The 12770-nt window shown below is 42.4% G+C and overlaps 1 protein-coding gene across 4 annotated transcripts in view; it reads left to right on the forward strand.

The window, feature by feature from the left end:
• Nucleotides 1-11966, forward strand: part of Shroom4 (shroom family member 4) — a 217076-nt gene extending 205110 nt beyond the window's left edge. For 3 of the 4 annotated variants that reach the window (XM_027433334.2, XM_027433335.2, XM_027433336.2), the window contains exons 7-9: nucleotides 1446-1626; nucleotides 6677-6946; nucleotides 7890-11966. In XM_027433334.2, coding sequence (XP_027289135.1) covers nucleotides 1446-1626; nucleotides 6677-6946; nucleotides 7890-8159 — 721 coding nt within the window. In that variant the 3' untranslated portion in view covers nucleotides 8160-11966. Of the gene's footprint in view, nucleotides 1-1445; nucleotides 1627-6674; nucleotides 6947-7889 lie in introns of those variants that run through there. The other variant, XM_027433338.2, reaches the window with a different exon arrangement.
• Nucleotides 11967-12770: the final 804 nt, after the last annotated feature.

Consider the following 12770-nt stretch of genomic DNA (forward strand, 5'->3'; position numbering starts at 1 on the left):
GCAGTTTACAGACTGGTGACCTGGGGAATATACTTTTACCTCTTGGTTCTTCATGTTTCCTGTCTGTAAAGTGATTATGATTGCACATGTGAGTGCTGTGCACATGTGTGTTACCTGCCTTGGGACAGTTTCTGGGGTATAGCGAACACTGTGTATATATTAGTATTTTAGTTCTAAGCTGAAAACCCTCTGTGTAAAATAAGTGTCTGTAGAATGAGGATTATTGGCATGCCCAGGTTGCCTTTGTGTGATGAATTAAGAGACAGCAGAGCATGAATCAGTAAATAGCTGTGGAGCCTTTTTAGCTATTATATTTGACCTTTATCTAAGAGCTACAAATAGCTGCAAAAATGACTAATGAGTTTCTCCTGTTTTCCCTTTCAAACAGCTAGAGGTTAGAAAGGGCTAGTGACACAGACAGGTGGGTGGTAGGAGTAGCTGCTAGGCAAAGGGAATATGTGTATATATACATATATATATACACACACATACACAACACTATATACATACATATAGTGAGGGTGGACTTTTGCCCTTGCATGAACCCTAGACAAACTCTTGGAAGAATTGTTCGCACCCTGCCCCCAGGCTTCAGTGAACCCAAGGCAACAGGGTCTGCTGCTATACTTGTCAAGCTCCTGGGTGTCACTGGCTTCATCCTCCCAATCTCATTCTGCAACCATGTAGGAGGCTGGGGTCAGTAGGAATATGCTGGAAGTGGAGAGAGGCTGTCTGTTCTCAGGCCAAAGGGCTGCCTACAAGAGGCAGTGTCAGAAGAACTCATGAGAGATGTGATGGGCTGTGCTAAGTTCTTGGCAGGGCTGTTAATCCTGGCCTTCAAAATGGTGATCATGGCTGAGGTCGCAGGTGACCTCTTTGTTATGAGACATGTACAGTGGAGTGGCCATTTCAAGCAGGATTGGCATCAAGATAAAAGAAAAGAACAGGAGGAAAGCCACGGGTACCTTTGTAAGCAAGCAGATCAGATAGAGCTGGGATGAGTAGGGTCTGTGCTTAGATAGAGGAGAGATCCTCAGACTTAGAGCAACATATTTCTTTCTCTGCTGCTCAGTCCCTTCCTGAAGGCCATGGAACTAAGGAGAACCATTTATCATCAGAAGCCCACAACTTTGAGGTCTTGTAAGTTCTATATTTTAATAGGGTATTAATGACTGAGCCAAATGATAAAGAGTCCTATGAGCCACTAAGGACCGGGATACAGAAAGACAAAAAAATAGACTTCTACATTCTTAAAGTTGACCTTTACTTGGCTTTTAGACAGCCTCCATGTGACCTGTTCATGTTTGAACAGTGTCTTCTGGTCCATTTTATAATAACTAGGGAAAGTGCTGTCTGTCGTGTTATAGGTAGAAAAAACCAAGGAAGGAGAAGCATCAGTGGTCTCTCAACAAAAGTGCTCAAACTGTCACCTTTTGTTTCCACAGACAAGAGTTTCAGCACTTCTCACCTCCTCCGGGGGCCTCAGGAATCCCTACCTCTTACTCAGCATATTATAATATCTCTGTGGCCAAGGCAGAACTGCTGAATAAGCTAAAAGAACAGCCTGAGATGGCAGAGGCAGGCCTGGGAGAGGAGGGAGTTGACTATGAACTGGCTCAAAAAAAGGTAAGGCTTTGGTATGTTGCAGAGATTTTTAGCATTTAACTAAGTGTCTGAAGGATGACTAGCCCTTCCACACCCTCTAATGAGTCTTTCATTCCTGTGGCTCAGTATGGAATTCAAACAGCCTGTCCTCAGTCTTTTCTCTAATCGTAGGAACACTAATCATTATTTCTCTAATCCTTAGAACCATCCCGCTGTAGGGTAAGTGTGTTTAAGTGTGTGTGTGTGTGTGTGTGTGTGTGTGTGTGTGTGTGTGTGTGTGTCCGTCTATCTGTCTATCATTGGGAATTGAACCCGGGACCTTATGTGCACTGCACCAGTGAATTGCTGTTGCTCTTAATGCTCAATCGAAATTTTTGAAGTGTTGATCAGGACTGGGGCCTAGCATGTGTTAGTGAAGCACTTTGCACTGAACTACATCCCCAACGAGCCTCCCTCTCTGCCCTCCCCCACACTTTTGTAGTGCTAGGGCTGAACCCAGAGCCTTGTACTTGCCAGGCCAGTGTTTTACCACTGAATTACAGCCCTAGCCCTGCAAGGTGTTACTACCGCCCCCACTTTTTTAAAACCAGTTAAAGGAACTACCTTTTCCAAGGTTACATACTAAATAATGGGTCCTGGACTGGAAGAGAGGACTGGATTTCTGCTCTCCCATACTGTCCTTTTGAATTAAGCAATCTAACTCACTGCCTAAGGCACATCAGAGCTCTGGCCAATGGCAGTGCCATTAATTTGTATTCTCTGTAAGTTTCTGGGGGAGAGAACAGACTGACTAAGGAGAAATTATAGGCTGGCAGACTATTATTTATTTGCAATGATGGTCAATTATCTCTTGAAAATACAAAATAGGTAAATGGGGATGTTGTTGTTGTTGTTCCAAGCCTCCCTTTCTTCCTCTAAGTACCAGTAGCCTAGTTTTTAATCAAGTTCCTGGAATCATTTTACCCCCTTGCACTTACCTATTTTATTTCATAAGCAAATAGAGTTGTCATAGCAACCTCAAAGGCCCAATTTACCATTTTGTGGACATATGAACACAATGTAAATTGCTCGTCTGCCCATATTTCCTTTCAGGACATGACCTGTAGGAAAACATAAGACCATTTTCAGAAGCTCTCCTTCCAATTTCCCATCTGAAGCAAAATGTCAGGGAAATAATTGGACCATGGAAGTGTCAAATTTTATTGATCCCGAAGCTCTTCCTTGGAGTCTATGTTTCTTGAACATGGCAGAGCTGCTCCTTGCTTATTCAATGCCTGGCCTTTCCAGGGACAAACATAATGAAAGTCTAGCCAGGGGAAGAGAGATGACTGGAAATGGCCAAGAACAGAATAACAGAGAGTGATTTGCGATGACTGCAGGTGGGGCAGGGCAGTGTTTATATGTAAGGAAAAAAGAAGAGGAAGGTCATCAATTTGCAGTGTTCCAGAAAAACAGCTCAGCTCTAGCTGAGCCTGTGTTGACTCGCTAGCTTCACACAGTGCATACCTTCCCCAAGCAAAAGGTTCAGGTTATAGAGCCCAGGTACTGGAAAGTCAGGTGCTCTTCCATTTTCATGTTTCCCTCGGTCCCCAGAGGTTGGCTTCCTGGGTGAGTAAGTGAAAATCCCAAATGGGCCATCCTTTGACACTAACATTGTCTTTTGTATGAGAGAGTGGAAGGTGACAAAACAATTGAGAATGGTTTGATACCTAGTTGTATTTCCTAATTTATATCCCTGGGCTCCCAGTTCTCAGCAGATTTGGTGATTTTCCCTACACTTCCAAGCACAAACAATGATTTCCTTACTTCTCCTGACAACAGGCTTTGGAACCTCTTCATCTTGGTCACCTTCAACATTTCCAAATGAACTGTTAGAAAGGAACACTCCAAGCCTATCATCCCAGAAGCCTAAAGTAGAATAGTAATAAATCAAACACCGAATGGAGCTTACTTCTTGTGTATAAGATACTATCCTAAGCATGTATTAGCTCATTTAATTCTCATAACCGCTCTGGGATAAGAGTGATATTGTTATGCTACTTTTTTTTTTTCCTGTAGAGAAGCTGAAGCACACAGAGTTTGAGTAATGTGTTACAGGTTAGACCACTACTTTGTGGTAGATTTGACATTCAAAACAGTCTGTTGCTAGAGTCTTAACCACAATGCAAAACTGGCTATAAAAGCTGTAGGCAACCTAGAATAGCATCATGCCATTCAGAACCTCTTAGCTAAATGAGGTGCTCTATCTCTGTCCTTTGCTCACTCACCTGCTTGCTCTCACTCTCTCTTACTTCCTAGCTCACACTCACTCACTCTGGTATATATCTGTACCAGGATGTATATGTGTGCACACATATGTGTTCATGTGTCTGTGAAGGCTGGAGGCCAATACTGTGTTTCTTCTTTAATTGCTTCTTACCTTATTCTTTTTCTTTTAGTGAGAGATTGTTGCTCTCACTAAACTTGAAGCTTAGTGATTGGCTAGACTGGCTCATCAATGAACTCTGGAGAATCCTTCTTCCTCTATCATCTCCCAATGCTGTGGTTACAGACATATTCTCCTATGCCTGGCTTCTTATGATCCCCATACTTACATGCAAGCATTTCAAACACTGACACATCCCTTCAGCCCCTAGATATGTATTCCTAAATTTCTTATAATAATAGTAATAATAGCCAGCTGTTGGTGCCACATGCTTTTAATTCCAGCACTTGGGAGGCAGAAGCAGGCAGATCTTTGTGAGTTCAAGGCCAGCCTAGTCTACAAGACAGGTTGGGCTGTTAGCACAGAGAAACCCTATCTCAAAAACCAAAAAATAGGAATAATACTATTTATGATGATGATAGCACAAATAAATGTACATTGGGCACTTACTGTCTCAGATACAGCAGCAAATGGTTTGCTTCTACAATCATATTGCTAGAAATTGTCACAGCACCCTGGGCAAAGATAGAATGCTCTAGTTTATCGATGAAGAAGTAAACTTCTTTGTATCCAGTGTTTCAGAGTTTCTAGAAGACATGGTTGGTATCCAGGGGTTTGTATGACTCCAAAATTGCACTCTACTCCATTGCTTTCCTTGTGAGTACAGTCACACAACTGATTACTGCTATACATTGTAGGTACTTAATCTTGTCAAGTTGATCAGATTGATAGGTGCTTAGAGACTGCAGAGCATGGCCAGACATGGCCAGAATGTGGATGGCACCATCATATAGACTGGGGGCCCACATATAATAAATGGGTGAGGATGGGAAAACCTATAGTACAGGCTCTCACTCTCTGTGCTACTGGTTGCCACAATGAACCAAAATTTCTGAGACTGTGAGCCAAAGTAAATTGTTCTTCTCTTATTCCTTTAGATTGTTTTGTGTGGATGTTTCATCACACACACACACACAAAAAAAAAAAAAACCAATAAAACCTAGCACATTGGCAGTACTTCCCTTGAGAAACTTATAAGAAATAGTGAGGAATTAGACTCACACACATGAAATAGAATTATAAAAAAATTAAAATTATGCTGTCTTAGTCAGTGTTCTATTGCTGTAAAGAAACACCATGACCACAGAAACTCTCATAAAGGAAAGCATTTAATTGAGACTTGTTTAGGGTTTCAGAGGTTTGGTCCATTATCATCATGGCAGGACTATTGATGTATACAGGCAGACATTGCAACTGACATTCTACATCTGGGGAGTATGGCTGCACACAGGCAGACATTGCCACTCACATTCTACATCTGGATCCATAAGCAGCAGAAAGAGAGAGGCACTGGACTTGGTGTGAGCTTTTGAAACCTCAAAGCCCACCCCATGGCATACTTCCTCCAACAGGCCACACCTCCTAATCCCTCTCAAGTAGTACCACTCCCTAATGACCAAGCATTCAAATATATGAGTCTATGGGGGCCACTCCTATTCAAACCACCACACACTGTGAAGTTCTGATTCTAGAAGTTTTGTTTTATTTTGTCTTTGGTTTTCAGTTTGCTTGTTTGCAATTCTAGGCATGAAAGTCAATACCTTTGAATCACTATACTTCTGAACTATACCCTTAGGAGGAAAATACTTCAAAGCTCCAAAAAGAAAATAAAAACACTGAGAAAAGACTTCTAGAAGAGGTTTTCCTATAAGAAGGGTAGGAGCAAAGCTGGACCTTGGAGAAAGAACAGGAATAGCCCCAGTACAGAGAAACTGAGCAAGTAGAATTACAGAATCAATTCAGGAAGTCAAGAATGAGGGTTGTGAATACAGTGGAGTGGAGAGCTAAACCTGAATGGTTTTGAAGAGTGTAGTAATGGGTCATTTTGACCAGTAGTAATAACAGTGGCCTACCTTTTATTGAACACTTTCTGTGCTAAGTCTTTTTAATTATTATTGAATCATTACCACTCAGCATAATGGACACAACACTTACCTATAATCCTTCTACAAAGAGAGAAAGTGAAACTCAATTAAGTCAAATCATTCAAGGACCTGCAGATAGAATTTGGCAGAGCAAGAAGACAAACACAGTCATTGTGACTGCAGAATTTTCATTCTAATCCAAAGGCCTCAAAAGTGAACCAAGGAGATAAGGACCAAGCACACTGTCATCAGCCCCAAAGGAAAACAATATAAAGTGATTATCAAATATCTGGTGACAGTTCTTTCCAATCTAGGGTTTCAGAAGCTCTGTAGTTCCCATTTATTATAGTCTCAGTTGCATTTTGCAAATGTGACTTGGGCCATAGGTACCACTTGTCTAATACCAAGAACTTTGGTGGTAACCTGGAAATTCCTACCAAACAGAGAGGAAAGGGACCTACTCAGAAACCTAGAATTGCTTATCACTTGCTCAGGTTTCATTCTATATATCTCTTTCCTGTCTCTCCTTCCCCTATCCCTTCTTCCCTCCCCCCTTCTATTGTTAGTCTGGTCCTTTAGACAAGGTCTCAGTATGTGGGCCAGGTTGTAATGCTCTTGCCTTTACCTTTTGAGTGCCAGGATAAAGGCATGTGCTCTGCTAAGCCCAAATCTGTTTCTATTGAAGTCCATGCTCATCCTTTGTCTTCTGTTTAACTCTTAGATTCAGCTCATTGAAAGTATTGGTCGGAAACTTTCTGTCCTGAGGGAGGCCCAGCGAGGCCTAGTGGATGACATCAATGCCAATTCCGCCCTTGGAGAGGAGGTAGAGGCCAACTTAAAAGCTGTTTGCAAATCCAATGAGCTTGAAAAGTATCACTTGTTTATTGGGGACCTGGACAAAGTGGTCAACCTGTTGCTGTCACTCTCTGGACGACTGGCCCGGGTAGAGAATGCGCTCAACAGCATCGATTCAGAGACCAACCAGGAGAAGGTACAGATGTTTTCCCTGTGGGTATAGATGGAAGAAATGCCTCTTTAGATTTGAAGGGAGACAGAAAACAGCACTGAGAGTGTGAACACTGGCTTTTTAATGCCCTGACAGTTTTGTTCTGCACATTAGCTGTGTGACTATAAGCAGCTTACCTAGCTTTACTCTTAGTTGCTTCATTTACAAAATGAAATAAGCATGCAACCTGTTTCATGGGGTTTCTGTGATGGTTGAGATAATCCAAGTTAATTGCGTAAAACAGTGTTCAAAACAGAGCAAACATGGACTCAGTGCTAGCTGCTAGTGGTGGTGATTGATGGTGATGGCAGTGATAGGGGTGGGGGTGGTAACAGAAGCAGAAACAGCAGCAGGAACAGAAACAGCAACAGCAGTTACAGCAGCAGCAAATTGTCCCTGATCTCCTTAGAATTGCAAAGAGGCCCTCGGTTTTACAGGTTATTTCATTCTGGGATCATATTTGAATTAAACTCCATTACCCTCCCCTATGCAAGTAACTTTGATCCATGGGAGGAGGTCCCTATACGTGCACACACACAACTACACACCCACATGCATGTCCACTCACACAGAGACACCATATAGAAAGCAGCACCACAATGATGTTTGTCGTGCAAACAGAAGGGACTTAGATTGTCTTTGTGAGAGGCTTCCTTGATGCCAAACTAAGTGGTGGCTCGTGATCTAAAGACAGCCTTAGAGATGGAAAGATGTGATTGCACACCCCCAATCCAAAGCTGCTGTCATGCTTGTCTGTTTCCAGCTACAGACAAGGGAGGTTTGAGTGTGAATGTGTACTGAGCAAGAAATCTAGGGCTGCTTAATTAGCAGAAGGTATAGCTGCTCTGTAGCTGCTTCCTTGGTGAAAGACTGCTGTGCGGATGCCTGGGGATTGGCATGGCCTCTAATTGGTCCTCTGCTTTCCCAGTTGGTGCTGATCGAGAAGAAGCGGCAGCTGACAAGCCAGTTGGCAGATGCCAAGGAGCTGAAGGAGCACGTGGACCGCAGGGAGAAGTTGGTGTTCAGCATGGTCTCCCGATACCTGCCTCAGGACCAGCTCCAAGATTACCAGCACTTTGTGAAGATGAAATCTGCTCTCATCATTGAACAGAGAGAGCTGGAGGAGAAGATTAAACTTGGGGAAGAGCAGCTTAGATGCCTCAAAGAGAGCCTGCACTTGGGGCCCAACAATTTCTAATTCTGCCGGTGCCGCTGCACCCCTGCCTATCCACAATGGAAAGTGCTTTCAACCTTGAGTAGCAGTTTGCTAGCCAAGTATATAGAAATTACTTAGCAGATGCTGCCAGCCATGGAGGAGAGCCTGGGAAGACCCCAAGCTTCTGCCTTGCAGAGCTGCAGCAAGGTGTGATTGTACCATGTTTTTTCCCTGTGAGTGGGAACCACTCACTGCCCATAGAACCAATCAAGTGCCTTCATCTCTGAACTAGGACACCAAAGATACCACAAACTCAATATGTTCCCTTGCCACACTAGCCTCTTTATGTTCACAGTGAAACTGCCTGTGCAATTTCCCTCTTCCCTAGGACTAGTGACCTAGCTTAGCCATTGTCCACGCACATTGGCTTGACTTGAATGCATTCACCTGACATCAGCTTCAGGTCCTCACCCAGACTTCACAGCAGGGGGCACAGAAGGGAAAAGTCCATAGAAGAGGAGCAAATGTTGGGTATGCCTGCCTAGTCATCCTCCCCTCCAGGAAAAGCCAGGCATAAATGAAGTGGTTCCGTGTCTACCCTGCCTGACAGCTAGTGACAGTGTTGTTACTGTGGCCTTCCTAGCTTCACATGATGGGCCGCTACTTTAATTGTATCTTGCCCTGATATCACTAGGAATCATGTGCCGGGGCTTCCCTCTCTCAACCTTTAATGTTTCTATTGCAGCCAACTTCTGGATATAGATTCATTATTAAGGGAGAGGGCTCTTATTATATTTTAAATGGTCTTTGATTTTTATTTATTTTTATGTTTTCTTTTTTAACTAATGAAGCAGGAAGACATGAGTTAGAGAGGAGGAAGTTAGCCAGAAGGAAAACATTATCCATAGATAAGCCTGAGTCCACCATGGCTGGGTCAGCAAGTGCCAAGGCATTGAATTCTTCCTGCCATAGCTTCAAGTATCTAAGAAAGTTTACCTCTTGAACTCATAGCCTGTCTACCATAGCTTGGCTATGTGCTTCCTGAGTAGAGGTCACTGTTTTCTAACCAGAGTATTCTCCTAAAACTGAAAAAAATAGGATGCATGAATGAATGAAGGTGAAGTGTGGAAGGCACCCTTTTAGCAAGTGCTTTCTCAGCAGCTAGCCTCAAGGAAGCAAAACAATGAGAGTGTTTTTAGCCAGGGCCAGGCTCCAGAAAAAATTAGGATCCATCCAGGATCTAGACAACAGTATCCTTCCTTATCTTCTGGGCCTAAGTACTAAAGCATCTCCTCTGGTGGATGCCCAAGATCTTGGATAGTTCCAAAGCTTGTATATACCACAATTGTTAATCTTATCACTGAGGGGACTAATAAGTGACTAAAGAGAGGTAGCCTGTATAGCATGGGTACACTGGATAAATAGATGATTCATGATCCATGTGGAATGGAGCAAAATTTTATCACACTACTCAGAATGGCACATAATTTAAAACTTATCCGTTGTTTTACTCTATAATATCACATTTAGTATTTCTAAACCATGGTTGATCGTGAGAACTGAAACTATGGAAGGTGAAACCACAGAGATTAATGTATAAAGAACTAAAGCTGTTGCTTTTGCCAAGACCTGACATTGGTAGCCAGCTTCTGTCCTAGAAAAACATTTTTGAGGGCAATAGCAAGAGGGGAAGTACCACCAAACTGCCCTTTTCTCTAGCTCAGGCTTACATTCTTTACTAACTGGACACAATCCTTGATGTTCTCCCCTAACAATACAACAGAAGCCCAAAAGAACCAAGCCCTGGCATTGCCACATGTTACTGCTGACTTCCTCAGGGTTCTGGGGTTCATTGTAGCTGCAGTGTTACCTCATTCAACCAAAGAATTTGCCAAGGAGCTTCACTGCTGCTACAAATACTGGTCACTATTTTCCATTATCTCCACACTGTGTCACAGCTTTGGGAGGATCTTGGCCAGCAGGATATTCTAAAGAGGTGGCAACCTTTTCCGTGGGTTGCTGGGTATGCTTTTTATAGTACTGCTGCCTCTACAATAACCACTGTTACTATGTCAGTACTGCCATTCTCCCCTCAAGTGGAAGACTGCAATTTATTTTAAACATAACCCCCAAAATCTCTACTGAGCATGAAGCTCTGTAGCCACTGTTCTGTGCTATGCTGTGTGGTACTGTGCAGTGCAGGGCTGTGAAGTGGTATGCTGTGAAGTGCTGTGGTGTGCTATGAAGTGCAGTGCTGTACATAGCTGTCCAGTGCTCTTCTGTGTTATGCTGTTCTGTTCTGTGCTATTCTATTCAGGATGGCTGCAAGCTTACCCAAAGGAAAATTGGGGAGACGTGAGCAAATGCTATGAATAAGGCTGCACTTGCCTCACCTTCTTTTAACAATGGGCCCTAGGACAATCAAAGTTCAAATGGCTTATACTAGGATGATGAGAGTTATGTGATATAGCATTCGAAGATGTATGAGAATTATGTGTTTTATTGTTTAAAGATGTGTTTGACTATAGTAGAACAAGGAGCAGTCATTGTGCTGGATATCATGGCCATAGACTGGGTATTTGTAGCCTTTGTTATGTTTCTTTTACCTTAAGTATATGATACCAAAAATACTATTAACTGTGGTTTGTGTTTGTTTGTTATTTTAGCATTGTTGGAGGTGGAACCAAGGCCTTATGTATACTGGGCAAGTGCTGTATCATTGGCTACAGCCACAGTCTTAATTCTCGTTTTTTGTCACTCATCCCACCTCAAAATAGTTTGTAGAGTTGGATTCAGAATACAGAGCAGAGCTTCCAGAGTATTTGAAAGATAACCTCAAAAATATATTGCATAGCAAAGCTCAATAGACTAAACTGACCCTGGCATGCCCTACTCCAGCTGTGGCATTTCCACAGTGGGGAATATCGCTGCAAAGTGCCAGTACTGCTTGGCATGGGATATCTCTCTCTGGTCTTGGTTTCTGGGATCAGCCATCTTTCAAGGCCCCTGAGAAGATAGCAGCATGAAAGTAGGTCAAAAGATTGGCAACCCCCACCCAAAGGTTACTTGTCTTCCACTCTTTCCCTTAAAATACTTAGATAAACCTCACTGAATAATAGGAAAGCAGGGTGGAGGATAGAAGGGAATCAATGCAATTTTACTAGGATACACCTATTCTGCCCCCATCCCCAGGCCTCTAGAAAATTGACCTTCCTCAAGTCCCATGATTGAAGACTCAGCCAAGTATAGCAGTAAATACCCAAGTAGAATCTAAGAGACTAATGTCAGATAGACTGGAATTAAAGCCCTAAAAGGGAGAAATTGGATGCATAGGAAAGGAAAGAGAGTAAAAACATAAAAAGCCTCTTTCAAGATTGGGTTCATATTTCTGTTTGCCACTTAAGCTCGTGTGCCAAAAAGAGGCTGCCTTAGGGGTACCAGAACTTCATCCTCAACGCCAGCCTCCCTAAAGGTGCTGCTTTTCTAGTAGCAAGCCTCAGATAGAAGTTGGGTGAATTTCTGGCTACCTCTACCTATGTGGAACCTGGCAGTTCCCTCTCATTGTCAGAGGAGCTGTGTATGCCAATAAGAATTCTGTGGCAGAATATTGTATTATTTGAAGATTGAATCCTTAGAAGGGGGTGGGGCATGGGACAGTGTATATAGATCAAGAATCAGTATTTGCTGTATAATTTGGGGGAGTTGTCTATCTCATGTAATGCTATTGTTTTTCTGAATCTTACTGTTTCTGTATTTGTGTCCTCCACCATACCCCTCTTGGCTGTCATTGATATGCCTGCCATATTGTCATCAAGGGTCTTACTTCAATAAAAGGTGCTAAGGACAACAGGAATTGTCTCTTTGTTTTGCTTATGGAATATAAATCCTCTAATGTTCTGATGAAAATAGTAGAAAGGAGTGTGGTTACTTATCTATAGTCTTCCCTATGCAGCTATATGGCCAGAGCCTTATCCATATTCTTAAACTTATAGCCTGACACCCTAAGGATGGTATTAATACTGCACCATTCATTATCACCAGTAAAACAACAGGGTCTGTCCTAGCCTTCTTAGGGAAATAGCTTTTAGACATCTATTCCTACTACTGCTGCTGAAGGATAAAAACAGTTCCCAATCTTACCCAGATGTGAGTCCTACAAGCTACAATAACAACTGGCCTGGCAAAACAATCCAACTGGTGCAATAGTGGCACAAACATCACAGCCTTCCTTCCACTACCCTGCCCTCCCATCTTATCTGCAAAATGGAAAAAATAACATAGTGTAGGTATTATGGTCTGAAATAAATTTTAATTTGAAAATAATAAAAGCTCCTAGATATATACTGAGGCGTTGTTAGAAAGGCAGAATTCCAGGCCTCATCCCAAAGCCAGTGACAACAGTCTGACTTTTAATTAAATTCCTGGGAGATTCATGTGTTTAATATTAAAATTTTGAAGCACTAATATGTCACAAACATACCCAGGGAGAGTAACTATTTTATAGTCTTGATTCTATGCTTATCCTAAATATATTTTTGTTTCTCTCATATTAATCACAGCTGTCCAAATAGTTTCCAGATGCAAGGTTTATACATCTCATAGCTCATTTTGAGCTGCTATAACAATATATCCAAGACTAGGTAATTTATAGTA

The sequence above is a fragment of the Cricetulus griseus genome, chromosome X (assembly GCF_003668045.3).
Source record: "Cricetulus griseus strain 17A/GY chromosome X, alternate assembly CriGri-PICRH-1.0, whole genome shotgun sequence".
Taxonomy (NCBI): domain Eukaryota; kingdom Metazoa; phylum Chordata; class Mammalia; order Rodentia; family Cricetidae; genus Cricetulus; species Cricetulus griseus.